The sequence below is a fragment of the Micromesistius poutassou genome, assembly GCF_964030765.1.
Source record: "Micromesistius poutassou genome assembly, chromosome: 16".
Lineage (NCBI taxonomy): Eukaryota > Metazoa > Chordata > Actinopteri > Gadiformes > Gadidae > Micromesistius > Micromesistius poutassou.
Window position 1 is genome coordinate 8,001,816 of NC_140286.1, and position 13,534 is coordinate 8,015,349.

At 47.3% G+C, this 13,534-nt stretch overlaps 1 protein-coding gene across 1 annotated transcript in view; it reads left to right on the forward strand.

Annotated features, from left to right (window-relative positions):
• mtcl1 (microtubule crosslinking factor 1) overlaps positions 1–6,550 on the forward strand; it is a gene marked incomplete at its 5' end in the record, with an annotated part of 46,931 nt that extends 40,381 nt beyond the window's left edge. Inside the window, 2 exons of the mRNA XM_084481476.1 lie at positions 645–2,265; positions 6,321–6,550. Coding sequence (XP_084337602.1) covers positions 645–2,265; positions 6,321–6,548 — 1,849 coding nt within the window. The 3' untranslated portion in view covers positions 6,549–6,550. The remainder of the gene's footprint in view (positions 1–644; positions 2,266–6,320) is intronic.
• Positions 6,551–13,534: the final 6,984 nt, after the last annotated feature.

The following is a 13,534-nucleotide window of genomic DNA, read 5'->3' on the forward strand; positions in this document are numbered from 1 at the left end:
CTAACACAGACACACACAGACAGGCAGACCTCCCCAAGAGCCGTTCTTCATACATTATTTTTTAAGGAGCTGCTGCATTTTCGCTGCTGCATTTTCATTATTGTCACAACAGTTGGCAATCCCACTGGGACTGAACTTTAAGGAATAGGCCCCCTCCCTCTCCGTTGCTCCTCTGCTTGCGGAGGTACAGAGTTCTAAAGCCTGTGGGAGTGAACCTGTTGTGTTGCCTCTGCTGACTTCTATCAGAGGTAACGGTTAGTTCCTTTGTTCCCAGCAGTGATTTAGGTAGTTTTTTTTTTTCTTCATGATGGTTTTCAAAACGCCATGTTATCTAACTCAAAAATCCCTGTTGAATAATGCACACTGTACTAATGCTGCACACTGTACTAATGCTGCATACTGCACAGCCTGCCCTTCAAACTTCCACTTCCCCGTGTAGTGAAGGTAATACTGTAAAAAACTGTGGACTATAACTATCAAGATGTGGGATTTCATAGTCCCTCTCATTCGTGTGTGTGTGTGTGTGTGTGTGTGTGTGTGTGTGTGTGTGTGTGTGTGTGTGTGTGTGTGTGTGTGTGTGTGTGTGTGTGTGTGTGTGTGTGTGTGTGTGTGTGTGTGTGTGTGTGTGTGACACACATCCACAGAGCCAAATCGGTGTGTTCCATGAGCGACTTCCAGCGGCTGATGGACAGCTCGCCCTTCCTCCCGGACAAGAGTCGCCATGGCGACCAAGAGCGGGACGACGCCACCCCTCCCCTGTCCCCCGACGACCTCAAGTACATCGAGGAGTTCAACAGCAAGGGCTGGGACTTCCCCTCGGCCGAGGCCGCCGGCCACGTGCCCCTGCTGGAGGCCTGGGCGTCGGAGCGGCCCCTGGAGGCCCACCCGGACCCCTTCCAGCCGCCCGCCTGGTTCCTCACCACCAGCGCCACCCTGACCACCAGCACCCTGAGCAGCCCCGAGCACTGCCACGCCAAGGCCGGCCTGAGGGGCGCCGGGGCGCTGCCGGCCGGCCCTCTTGGGGCCGACCACTACGGGGTCCACATCCTCCACAGCCCTCCCCGGCCCCTGGTGGTCTCCGAGTGTGCTGCGACCGCCGACGCCGACTTCCTGTACCCCAGAGGGAGCAAATCCAAAGGCGGGGCGGAGGGTGTGTCCGGGGTGGCGGTGCCGGACGAGGTGTTTGGCGGCGGCGGCGCCCGCTGGTCCGCCCAGCCCCCCATATGCCCCACGGTGGGCTACGCCACCTCGCTGGACCTGCAGCTCTCCAGGAACCTGAGCGACGACATGAAGGAGGTGGCGTTCTCAGTGCGGAATGCCATCCGCTCGCCGCAGGGCCCGGCGCTGCGGGACACGGCGTGCCAGACCAACGGCTTCACCACGCGGGGCACGCAGACCACACAGACCATCAGCGTGGGCCTGCAGACGGACGCGCTGCGCAACCTCACCAGCAGCCCCCACCGCTGCCACACCCCCAAGGGCGGGGGCTCCACGCCCATCTCCTCTCCGTCCCGCGGCACGCGCAAGGTGCAGTACTCCCCCGTGGGGCAGAGCAAGTTCGAGCGGCCCTGCTGCTCGCCCAAGTACGGCTCCCCGAAGCTCCAGCGCAAGATGTCCGCGTCGGGCAAGGCGGCGGCGGAGCTGGCGCCCGCCTGCAGCCGGACGCCCCCGCCAGCTGTCACCGCCCCCGCCCCCACCGCCGCCGCCGCCAATGTGGCACCACAGAAGGGCAACAGCGAATCGGCGTGGGCGCGCTCCACCACCACGCGCGACAGCCCAGTGCACACCACCATCAACGACGGCCTCTCCAGCCTCTTCAACATCATCGACCACACGCCCGTGGCCTACGACCCCCTGCAGAAGTTCAACAAGTCGCCCAGCCGTGTGCGGGCCACGCCGCCCCCCACGGCCGAGCCCAGCCCCGCGCACGCTCCCCTGGACCACAGGGTCGCGGCGGCCGCAGCGCAGGAGTTCCCCCGGAATTGTCGCGGGCGGTCCCCGAGCCCCGTGCAGCTGGCGGCGGAGCCGCAGGGCGAGCGGACCCCCGAGGTTGGGGGGGCCAGCATACGGCAGGACCTGTCAGCGCCCCCGGGGTACTCGCTGGCGGAGAACGCGGCGCGCATCCTCAACAAGAAGCTGCTGGAGCAGGGCTGCCGGGAGGAGAGGAGGCCGTCGGCCGCGGGGCTCGGACACAACGGCAGGGACGGCTCCAGGGACGGCTCCAGGCACGCCGACGCGGACAGAGGCTCGTCCGGGTGTATTGAGGTAAATGTGTTTGCACCACAGGGACACGGCATCGCTGTTTTCTCCTGATCTTTTTGCCCCCCCCCCCCCCGAGTGGTTATTGGACATCGGCACGGAGGTTTCAATTTCAATTGAGGTTAAAATCAGAGTGGAAGGCTTTGTACACACTTTTCACATGGTAGTGCATGGTGCTGTTGCGTACCAGAGTGGAGGAGGTTTGTTGTCACATAGACAACATTCAATCTTTTTTTGCACTAGTTGTAACAATGTTCCTCAGCGGTATATTCCTTTTGATGCACTGGAAAATATATTGCGTTACGAAAGAGTGAACACACACAGACTTAATTTCAACAGAAGACGAAGCAGGACTAATGAGTATCCAGTATTCATGCATTAATCTTTGCAATCATTTAGTAATCGTTTGAGCTCATAATGATAATTTAACAGAATACTGTTCAATTAATTTTAAAAATCCAAGCCACACTGTTCTGAATCCTAAACCTTTACATTCAATCCAAATAAAAAAACATTTTCCATGCATCTCCTCTTAAGATATATCTAGATATGGATATCTAAACCGAGTCAGTTACATGTGATAAATGCCATGTTAATGTTTTCATATTTTTTTCTTAGATTGAAACTACTGACTGATGCAATGGTAATGTTTAATCATTTATCTTTCATATGCACTAGTGTTACTTCATCCACTTCACTTTGCGTTTTGGTGACTGAGATACTTCCACTTCGTCGCACTGCCTCTAGCTTGGTAATCACCTCTTTGCCAATACTACACACATCTACAGGCTTTCGACTACTTGCAAACATTGGGTGAATACCAATATATGCAGTGGGTTATGATTCAACAGCGATTTTAATTATATTAACTTGATTAAAACATCATCCAGAATCCTGGTGATTTAATGTGTAGTGGGTGTTGTTTAGTGGGGCACTTTGGATTCTCCCAAATTCTCTTTCCAGGTTCTGCTCTATTGGCTCCTACAGCTCCACAGAGAGATGGGTGATTCCAGCTCGACGAGGCAATAGGACCTTAAATTGTGACAGAGGCGTTGTTATAGGACTAACATAGGTATTGCTCATACCACTAATTATGGGTCTGCTCATTTGATGTACCCTGGTACCTAAAGAGTGACACCGGTGTGATGGTCAATGACGCGTCAGTGTGGACAGGTCCTCTCCTGATGTCTGCGGAGATGTTGGGGTTGGATCTGTGGGAGGAAATGGAAAGAACTAATGGAAATAAAGAGATTTATCGGCAGAATTAAATCAATCGGAATATATGCATGACTTGATGGCTTTTATTTTCCCATGGGTCCTGGTTTCTGTTCTTTGGTTGGTTAATAATGTATTGCCAAATTTGTGTTGGTAGCTAGATGTATGAATACAAGGCAACACTTGGCTCACATTCAGACTTTATTTCAGTTACAGACCCATGGCACAATAAGACTCCATAATCCCATATGTACCAATTGCCTGCTGTGTTAGTCTGTATTATTATTATTACTATAAGGCCAGCTGCTGTTCACTTCCCCTTTTTAGTATAGGATTAGAATTGGACTACAAGTGTGAGTCTGTTTGGTTTTATTTGGGTAAATACAATAGATAGCAGTGCTTCTAGCACCGCATCCCAGTTGAGTTTGGTGTTCCCCAAGCTGGCAAGATGTTGAAATCTGTCTGGATTTTGTTCCTGCAATCTCCAAGGGACCACTTCTTACACACACTACACACTCACTATTTACACACCTCCCCGGAATGTTTATCTTGTGATGTGGCCCTGTGATGTGGCCTTGTGATGCCGAACCAGCCACCACTGTGTCTCTGTCTGTGTAGTCTAAGCTAGCTATCTGGTAACCTTGGTGACAGCAGGTGTGGATGCCCACGATGTTGTGAATCACTGGGCCTCATCAACATGTGGCTCCAGTTGATAAAACAAAGGAAACCGCCCCCCCCCACGCCCTCCTACCCCCCCCCCCCCCCCCCCCCCCCCCTTCAACTCTAGTGAATAACATCTCCCGCTCTTTTGCTTCTCCCCTTCCTCCCTCCTTTCTTTATAACCCTCGGCTCTCTGTCTCTCTCTGCTCTCCTGCCTCTCTACTGTGTCCTTGCCCAGAACCTCACTGTTACACTAACCGCACCTTGGGGACTCTAGCTCTCTGCCTGTCTCCGCGATGTAAGTTCCTCTTCCTCATCCTCCAACTCAACTCCTCCTTCTCCTCCTCCTCCTCCTCCTCTTCTCCTCTCAAACGATCTCTGACCAGCCCTGACATGGTGGTGGTTTTCACGAGGGGTGGGCGGGGTCTTGTGTCACCTTAACCCCGCCACCCCCCCCCCCCCCCCCCCCCCCCCTCATAAATGCATGTCTCACACAGGACAACAGGCCGAGGTTTGGTCACGGCGTCTGAGGCCGCGATCTGAGCAGTCGCCACGTTGTACTACATTCTCATTTTGTGTTGTGTGGTGTATCGTGTTGTGTCGTGTTGTGTTGTGTTTGCATGCTTTAACCGTGGGAATCGTCAGACCCGGCTCAATGAACAAAAGAGTCATCGCTTTATAAATGGACTTGAAAAATAAATTATATTAATACATTGCTTCTAAACAACTTGAATACATTGTTAAACCTGCACCATTTAATTTGTCTACTACAGCCATGACGCAGGATTTACAAAAATTGGTGGCTGTAGTAAAATATTGTCCCCTTTCCACGTTATTTTAAAAGCTGTTGGAAGCGGTACCCTTACTTGGCGTATTGAACCAATAGTGTGTGAAACGGGCCTAAAGCGATGACACCTTTGGGGACATTTTTCACTTTCAAAGGCACCCATTCCCCAAGAGAAGTTGTTTCTAACCAGTACATCCCCCCTAGGTCCCTGTGGCTGGTCTGTCTCCACATCTCTAACTGGATAGGCTGTGGCACTGTATGTCAATCTTTTTGTCCTATTCAATATTATTATTTTTTTATCACAATGCTTTCTCTTTTCCCTCGTTATTATTTATTTCCAGTTCTTCTGCCAGTTCTGGTCACACTAACAAGCAACCGTCAAATTACTTATTGACAACAATTGCTTTCTTAACTCATCTTTCTCTGCTTCCTCTCACCTCTGTGGGTTATATGTGTGTGCTGATCCTAATCCGGATATTCTGTATCTGTATTTATTTATTGTTTTGCATGCTAATTTCCCCACAGCCTTTCCAGCTTGAGGATGTGGGGGTGGGGGGGGGGTTAATGGGATACAGATGTATTCACTGTGGTCTGTCACTTCCTGTAGTTCACTTCCATGTCAATGGTGCATGATTGTTGCCATGCTCGTGTGCGTGGGTAGAGAGCCGTTGTCCATTACTTTGATTAAGAACTGTGTATGATGTAGGCCCTTCTCTCCCACTTAAAATGAAGATTATACTGAGGTCAAGTGATTCATCCGGGGTGCAGATACCGCATTGGTTTGATCTGTCCATTGAGTCCTGTCTAACCTGGGTCATTTACCGCATTTGGCATCTGTATGTTAAACTTGGATTGTATATACTGTATATATATCCTTTTTTTCATCCACCACTTTTCTTTTGTAAACACTTTCTTTCAATGTCCCTTAATCTGTGTTTCTTCAGTTCAGCACGATAGCCTGCTGTATTTTTTTCAGTCTAATCAGTATAAAAATCCACCTGAGAGGAAGTAAAAAACAAATCAAGGTTCAGGCTGGTGTGTGAGTACGATTGCCTGTCATGATGGATCAGGCAGGACATTCCCACTAACTTGCTGCATCCAAACCTCAGCATCACCCCACTACTCCTGGTTTCTCATGTCCGTGGATGAGATTCATCTTCTATTTTTTGTCCTTTTGTCTTTCTCACAAATCTTCAATTCAAACATACTCTTTTGTATGCCTCACGTTCTTGTGCACAATTTGTTTTACTCACACAGTTTGTGTCGGACTCATTCTAGCTTCAAATCCTCACGCTAGATACTAGCTTCAGAGATCTCGTCATCATCTTTTTTTTTTTTTATGTATTTATTTTTTGTATTTTATTTTTGTACTTCTGACACACTCATTCTCATTGGCTAGGACCTTCCACGCTCACCGGTGGCCCCGCCCCTCGACTCCTGCTTCCTGAGACCGGCGCGCCCCGCCCACCGCCGGCCCCCCTCCCGCTGGGCCGCACACTCCCCAACCTCCTCCCCCAGGTGGAGCAACGGGTCGCAAAAGAGGTTCACCTTCCCACCACCACTGGCACACAGCAAGAGCATACCGGAGCAGGAGGAGGCGGGGCTACAGGTGCATTCTCCCACATAGGCCCCGCCCCCTCCTTCTGCTCCACTCCCACCTTCTTCTTCTTCTTCTTCTTCTCGTCCTATCTCTTCTCTCCATCTCTACCTGCCTCTCCTCAGCGGAGCCTTTTTTTAAAGAGCCAGTACCTCAACCTCAAACTGACTCATCGCAAAGAGACTCCAAGGGGGGTGGAGCCAGATGGGTTGAAGCTCCACCCCCCCCCCCCCAGTAGCACCAGCCAATGACCAATGAGGAGAGGGCAGTAGAACTTCTCCCTTCCTCTGGAGAAGAACCTGGAATGTACTGTAACATCATGGACAGACAACAACTAACTATAACTTACATTTCCATAAGAGGTGCCTGTAAACACTTGAGTTATTCCCAGCCCCAAATTTTATTCTTTCAGGTCAAAGAGAATCAGCCGTTTTGTTCATTCAAATATAAAGTTTACACACCTTTTTTTGGGTCAGTTTACAACTTTTTGGTTTTGGGTTCATTCGTTATTTAATTTTTTATCTAAATGTTTTTTTCCTTTTTTTTTTTCAAGAGCACACTTTTGTTTTTGTCCTGTGTCTTATAGCTTGCATCCAGGCCACTTTCGTGTTTTTTTTTTTTTTGTTTGTCCAAATCACAGAAGAGGAAGAAACTATCTCTTGTGCTTCACCGAAGCAGGAACACATGATGTCATTTCTGATGCTAATGTATTTATGTATTTTTACTTCAAAAGAGGAATGTTGTTGGGGTCTGTAAAATGCTAAGACTACAAATGATTAACCGTATGCATAATTTGGAAGGCAAATGTACAAATATAGGTCAGCTATTTATTTTTGCATGCCTTTTGAACACATTAGCACTTTAGTGCACGTACATAGGAGCTATTGTCACTCGTGGTCACTCGACTCCACTGTAAAGGGCGGGAAAAAATCATTGTGAAGCAAACTGTTAATGCTGTTGTTTTGTTGTCACATTCTTTGCATTGACTCAACGTAAAACCACACTTTATAAGGAGTTTATTGGACCCACTGGCCTCTGGATTTGTACAGTGGTGCCAGTGGGATATTAATTACTTTTTCTTTCAAAGAAAAGGGGATTATGGGAAAAAAATCTGAATGTTTTAAACAAAAAGTCTATGTCAGAAGTCTAACTATCTATAGTCTGTTTAATTGGTAATAAACTTGAATGTGGATTTATAAGACTTGCGGTTTTGTGGAAATTGTTGCAAAAGACGTTCACTCTTAAAGCAGTCTGTATGGTTGCATGTATGCATGTCATATACTGTATACATGCATTGGCAGAATGCCAATTATGCAATCACCGTATTGGTGCCCTCGTAATTCCATGCCATGTGCATCTCTGTGTACGAGCGCATGTGTCAGGCTCGACGTGATCTGCACAGCACTGCTACTTCAGGAAAGCGCAGAAACCACTTAGTGTTGTCCCGAACATCAACTGCCAATTCAGCAATGGCTCGTGTGACCATAGGAGGTCAACATAAGAGTCTGTGCTGTTCCCTTCACCCACAGCAGGGGGAAAGACATGGGGTTTGCGTGCCGGTCCCTGCGGTCTTCAACAGCTTCCTCCCATCCCATCCAGAGGCTCAAAATGACCACCAGACCACTGTCGAGGGAGCGGGGGCTTGAGCTCCAGCACACAGATGATGACTGTCTGTTCCGGCTCCATCCTTGCTGAAACCCAAAACCGGATCATGAGCCGCCCTTTGGGAGACTCGGACGCCGGTTCTTTCAGAACATCACGCCCATATAGTCTGTATTCTATGGACGAATATAAGTGTGTGTGTGTGTGTGTGTGTGTGTGTGTGTGTGTGTGTGTGTGTGTGTGTGTGTGTGTGTGTGTGTGTGTGTGTGTGTGTGTGTGTGTGTGTGTGTGTGTGTGTGTGTGTGTGTGTGTGTGTGCGCGAGAGAGAGGGTGGGTGTGTGTGTGAGAGAGTGTGCTTGCACTGCAGTACACAGGATTATAGCCGCTCCCTTGGAGTCAAGCATGGGGAACCTAATTAAGACCGTGGTGACGTCCAAGGAGGCTCTTTCACAGATCAATTATCAGGAAATAATGACCTTGTATACACCAGAATATTTAACAGGTTACCAGGAGGGATGTATGAGCGTCTGTGGTTCAGTCCTGCTACAGCCGTCTTTGTACTGTGGCTGCTGACTCAGATATTAATGCATTTTCTCTTTGCAGGTTTTTTTGTGCCTTTATGGAGACCGGCAAGTGTTTGAGGACAGAGGGGAATGACCTAGCGTAGCGTGGACCACAGGTGGGAATCAAACCTGGCTGGCTACAAGGCGTACTGCCTACAACGTATGGTTAGCGTGCTAGCGGTTTGATGCGCCCCTGACTGCTGCTTCCTGACATTAAGCCAGTGGTTCACGCTTGATGACCGAGGCAGAGGGCACAGGCAGACTATACTACCTTTTGTGTTTGGGAGAGAAAGAAGAAAGCCTTATGATTTCACTGAATATTTTAGTGCCACGGTGTAAGGCTTGAAGTCAGGCCTGGACTAAGCTGATGGTGAGGTAAGGAGACTGAGGTAATGACGGAAAGATGCTGAGTTCAAGTCAACTTGAACTCTGATCAAACGAGCTCCGACTTGTTATTAATGAATCAAACGGCTGTCCACCTCTGAATTACAGGTTGGAACTTGAGGTATAATTTCCGAGCTCCGGTCTGAAAACATTTAACATGGCGACCTTCATTGTCAATGGTAAGAATCAAATTATTATTAAGTGTTTTCTGACATTTTAACACGTAATTTCATCTGTAATTATGCAAAATGTTTTAGAATTTATATTTCTACATAATATGATCTATAATCAAACTCATTTTTATATTATCTCAAATCTGCACTCACCTACGGCGCCTCATCTCTTCCGCATACGTTTCCAACAGAAGCATAAATTGCTGCTGCAAATATTTTCCGTATTCATCAATAAGCCGCTATATGCCAAACATCCTTCCGGCATCCATGGTTTTTCCCCCCTGAATTTATTGACAGTGTGATGTCGGGAAATCTGAGTTGAGACTTCTGAGTTGTGAGTTGTTTTGATGCGGTATCAGGCCTCTCTTTCTTGGAGTGATCATACATAATGAATGCTGGCCTGGCTAAGCTACAGGCCATTAGCTTCTCATGGGCTAGGGGTGAACCAGCAGAGGGGAAGAAGCTGGCTTTTACATCTCTGCACGCGCAGAGAGGACAGGAACCTGCTACTGAATTATTTATTGTGTGAGGGTCCTGGGTTGGCAGACACACACACACACACACACACACACACACACACACACACACACACACACACACACACACACACACACACACACACACACACACACACACACACCTCCCTCCCTTAAGTACATCAGATGATACCCATCACATCAAGAACTCTGCAGGGGCATTTCACCTCAAAGAACATGATAGAGGACACTCTCCAGAGATCTATTGGCAGGTTAAACTCTTGATGTGTCAGAGTTATAACGTTTAAATTACGCAATTGATTTCAATGGGTCGTTTTTACTCAAAGGTTGAAAACACATTTGATGATTTTGTATCAAATATATTTGTTTTAATATGAATATAAATACCACTCATTGAAATCCTTGTGTTTACAGGCCAGTCTTGGCCTCTATGGTATCTTCACTAGTTGTGGTCCCTACTGGCACACTCTCGCACAGAAAGTGAACAGACATTAGTGTGACCAGCCACACCTGTGCCTCTTTATATCCGCCTCTGTGAAAAGTGTATTTTCTGTCATTTCTTACCTGTCCTCAAACAGCATAATAGCTTGAGCAGCCATTTCCATCATTAACAAATGACAGCAGAGAAAAACGCATAAAGGTCCCATTGAACATTATATTTATCTGATTAAAGATCACCACGCCATGACACATTGGATCTCGAGTGTAATCACAATTGCACTCAGTTCATCCCTCTGGTCATTACACACACACATACAGAAAACGGTAGAATAGCATTGTGAGAAATGAAATTAGATTTCCTTCTATTTCCGCCGCTGATATCCGATTAATTACATCGCTGCGAAATAACACGGGCAGCTCTAAGGCTAAGTCATTTGTAATAATGTCCAATTAAAAGATAAGACCTCCGCAAATGAATAAGGTCTTGGGTCTCCGGATAGAAAGGTTACAGGATGTTTTTACTAAAAGTGATAAATGTTGGTGGTGTGTGGGGAAAAAAAAAACCTCATTGACCTCAGAGCATGAATACGTAATGTAATGAGGAAGACACAGAGAGGTAGTACTACAGGAGTGTATTCCTGTGTTGGACAGCACTGCCTCGGCTGAGCTTGTCCGTATAGGACAGGGTGAGCTCTGGGAGTCCTATGAATAAATCAAAACAACTTGATGTCCGTCGTTCCCCAGCAGCAGGGGGGAGTGTGGAAGTTCTATATTTAATCACAATATTGCACGTGAATCCACTCCTGTGTCACGAATGGAGTTTACCAATATGAACATTCCAGGTTTTTTAAATACATAGGCTCAGTTTTAAGTATTTTTTAAATGTGAGGCTATACCTAGTAAAATATAAAATTAGACTATGAATCTACTCATTAAACAAGCAATCTCCTTATTCCCTAGTTCGATTAATTGTGCATCATATTTCTCTCTGTTATAATGTTTAGAAGAGCATTCCCAAATCTCAGTTTGCCTCTGCTCAACAGATGAGACACATCTAGTTTACATAACTTGTCTAGCCAGTTTGCAGATGATGTGCTGTGAGGATGATATTTAGTATGGACAACAAACACAGGAGGCTTTCTGTTGATACAATGATGTGTACTACTCCAAGGTGCATTTTAATGTTTTTAAATAACCAGTTGGGCAATGTAGGTTAAATTGAGATCCAAGTCCTTTACTTTAAGATGAACAACTGTTCTGCAGATGGTTTCGTCACAATATGTTTTTTTCCTTTAACAAACGTTGCGCTATAAACATACAACAGGTGCGTGGATATAACTGTTTTAATGTCCCAACAACATCCGGGCTCTCGCTCCAAACTGTCCGACTTGCACAGTTCACATCAAACAGCATTGGTTAGCGTCACGCAATGGTCCACACGTTAAGCCCTCACATAGGCCCAGGGCTGCAGCTGTGCGCTCGTCGTCAGACAATGGACAGCGCAACGGCTTGAGCACTCCGGTGCGATTAGCCGACGTGTTGTCATGCCAACACAAAATAAATGGACCTCGTACGAGGTCCAAGCGAAGGTCAACGCCTCATGGATACATTGAACGAGGAGGAAGACGTCTCTGACCGAGGGGACTGGATGAGGCTGGCGCCTGGCGTGCTACTGCAGTTCCCACTGGGTACCCACCTAGTGGGGACCCAGGGCCCCTATGTATCCAGCGTAGGCCCCTGTGTATAGTCTCTTTTGATTTGAATCCGTTTTGAACTGCTGACCGCGGATCTGCGTAACAACCATTCATTTTGGTTCATTTTGGTTTAGAATAATGGCATTATTCTGATGAATAGCGTATTAGCATAATTCTGGAAACAGTCCAGAGTCGCCTATGCGTCTATTACGATCGCCTATGATGGTTCATTCAACAGGTGGATGGCCGTTTAAAGCATAGAAACTGGGCTATTATACACTTCGTCCGAAGCATTCACTGTGTGCCAACCCCGTGGTCAGGCTGACCCCTGTATGATGATGCATAGAAAACAACACGACACTTGTGTTTATGCCGTTGTACTGAGATTAGCCGGGCCTCTAATCCAATCGCGCCATCTGTCTTTCTATAGAAGAGCGTTTGCGTTGCTCTTGACTTGTCCTTTGTGTCTATGTAATTTGCCATGGACACGCAAGAAGTAGGCTACTCTCCACTGAACATATGCAGCCTATATACACAGACAGATTTACCCACCCATAAACGCACAGTGAGATAACTCTCGTCTTGAACGCAGCATATCTCTCCCTCCCTATCTCCCTCTCCCCCTCCCTCCCTCGTCCCCCTCCCCAATATAGACGCCAATGGGTGTGGGCCATACTCTTTTAGAATATTCAGAGCTCAGAAGCATATTTTGGAGGGGAACTCAATTTATATTCCTAATATCACACACATACACATACACCTCTGTAAAAAAAAACTTTTGTCTTCATGCCGATCTGTGTGATTGAGCCAGTTTAGCTTGGTAAAGCTACCACTTTTAAGTAAATATTTAGGTGCATTTACCAGAGAATTAGTAGTATCAGAAACAAGACTGGCTTCTTCATCTTCATAAGCCCTCTATCGTGTGTGTGTGTGTGTGTGTGTGTGTGTGTGTGTGTGTGTGTGTGTGTGTGTGTGTGTGTGTGTGTGTGTGTGTGTGTGTGTGTGTGTGTGTGTGTGTGTGTGTGTGTGTGTGTGTGTGAGGGCAAGAGCATGTGCCAGTGTATATGTTTGTGTGAACAGGCATGTGTCAATGTGTAACAATGAACCAGAGACCGTATTGAGATTGGGAGACGTTACGACGACTCCGGGGGGCTCATGTACTAAGACTTGCGTGGATTTCTGACTAAAACTTTGCGGACGCCGAAATCTGGAAAGCTGCTGCGCACAAAAGAATCCGGATGTATCAATCCTTGCGTAAGCACGATTTCACGCAGATTCTCTTTGTATATCCCAATTAACGTCAAATTGAGCGCACATGCACGAGCCCGACTCTCCGCCCAGTCTCCTCCCTTATTTAATATGCTAATTCGTATAAATAGGCCTGCAGTAGTGCCCTCGTTAGGAGAAATACATAGTTCAAAGAGGATAGCTTTTGGGAATCCGAATCGGCTGATAAGCCAGTCATCAACATGAGCCAAAAAATCATAATTGTCGCGGAATACCCGTTCATTTTGAATATCTTCTAACAAGGCCAACACTGCACACACACACGCACGCACGCACCCACGCACACACACATCGATTATAGCCACATTTTGCGCATGCTTTTATATTCTCATTTATTTGGATGCATGATGACGATAGGTTGTTCCCATACACCCA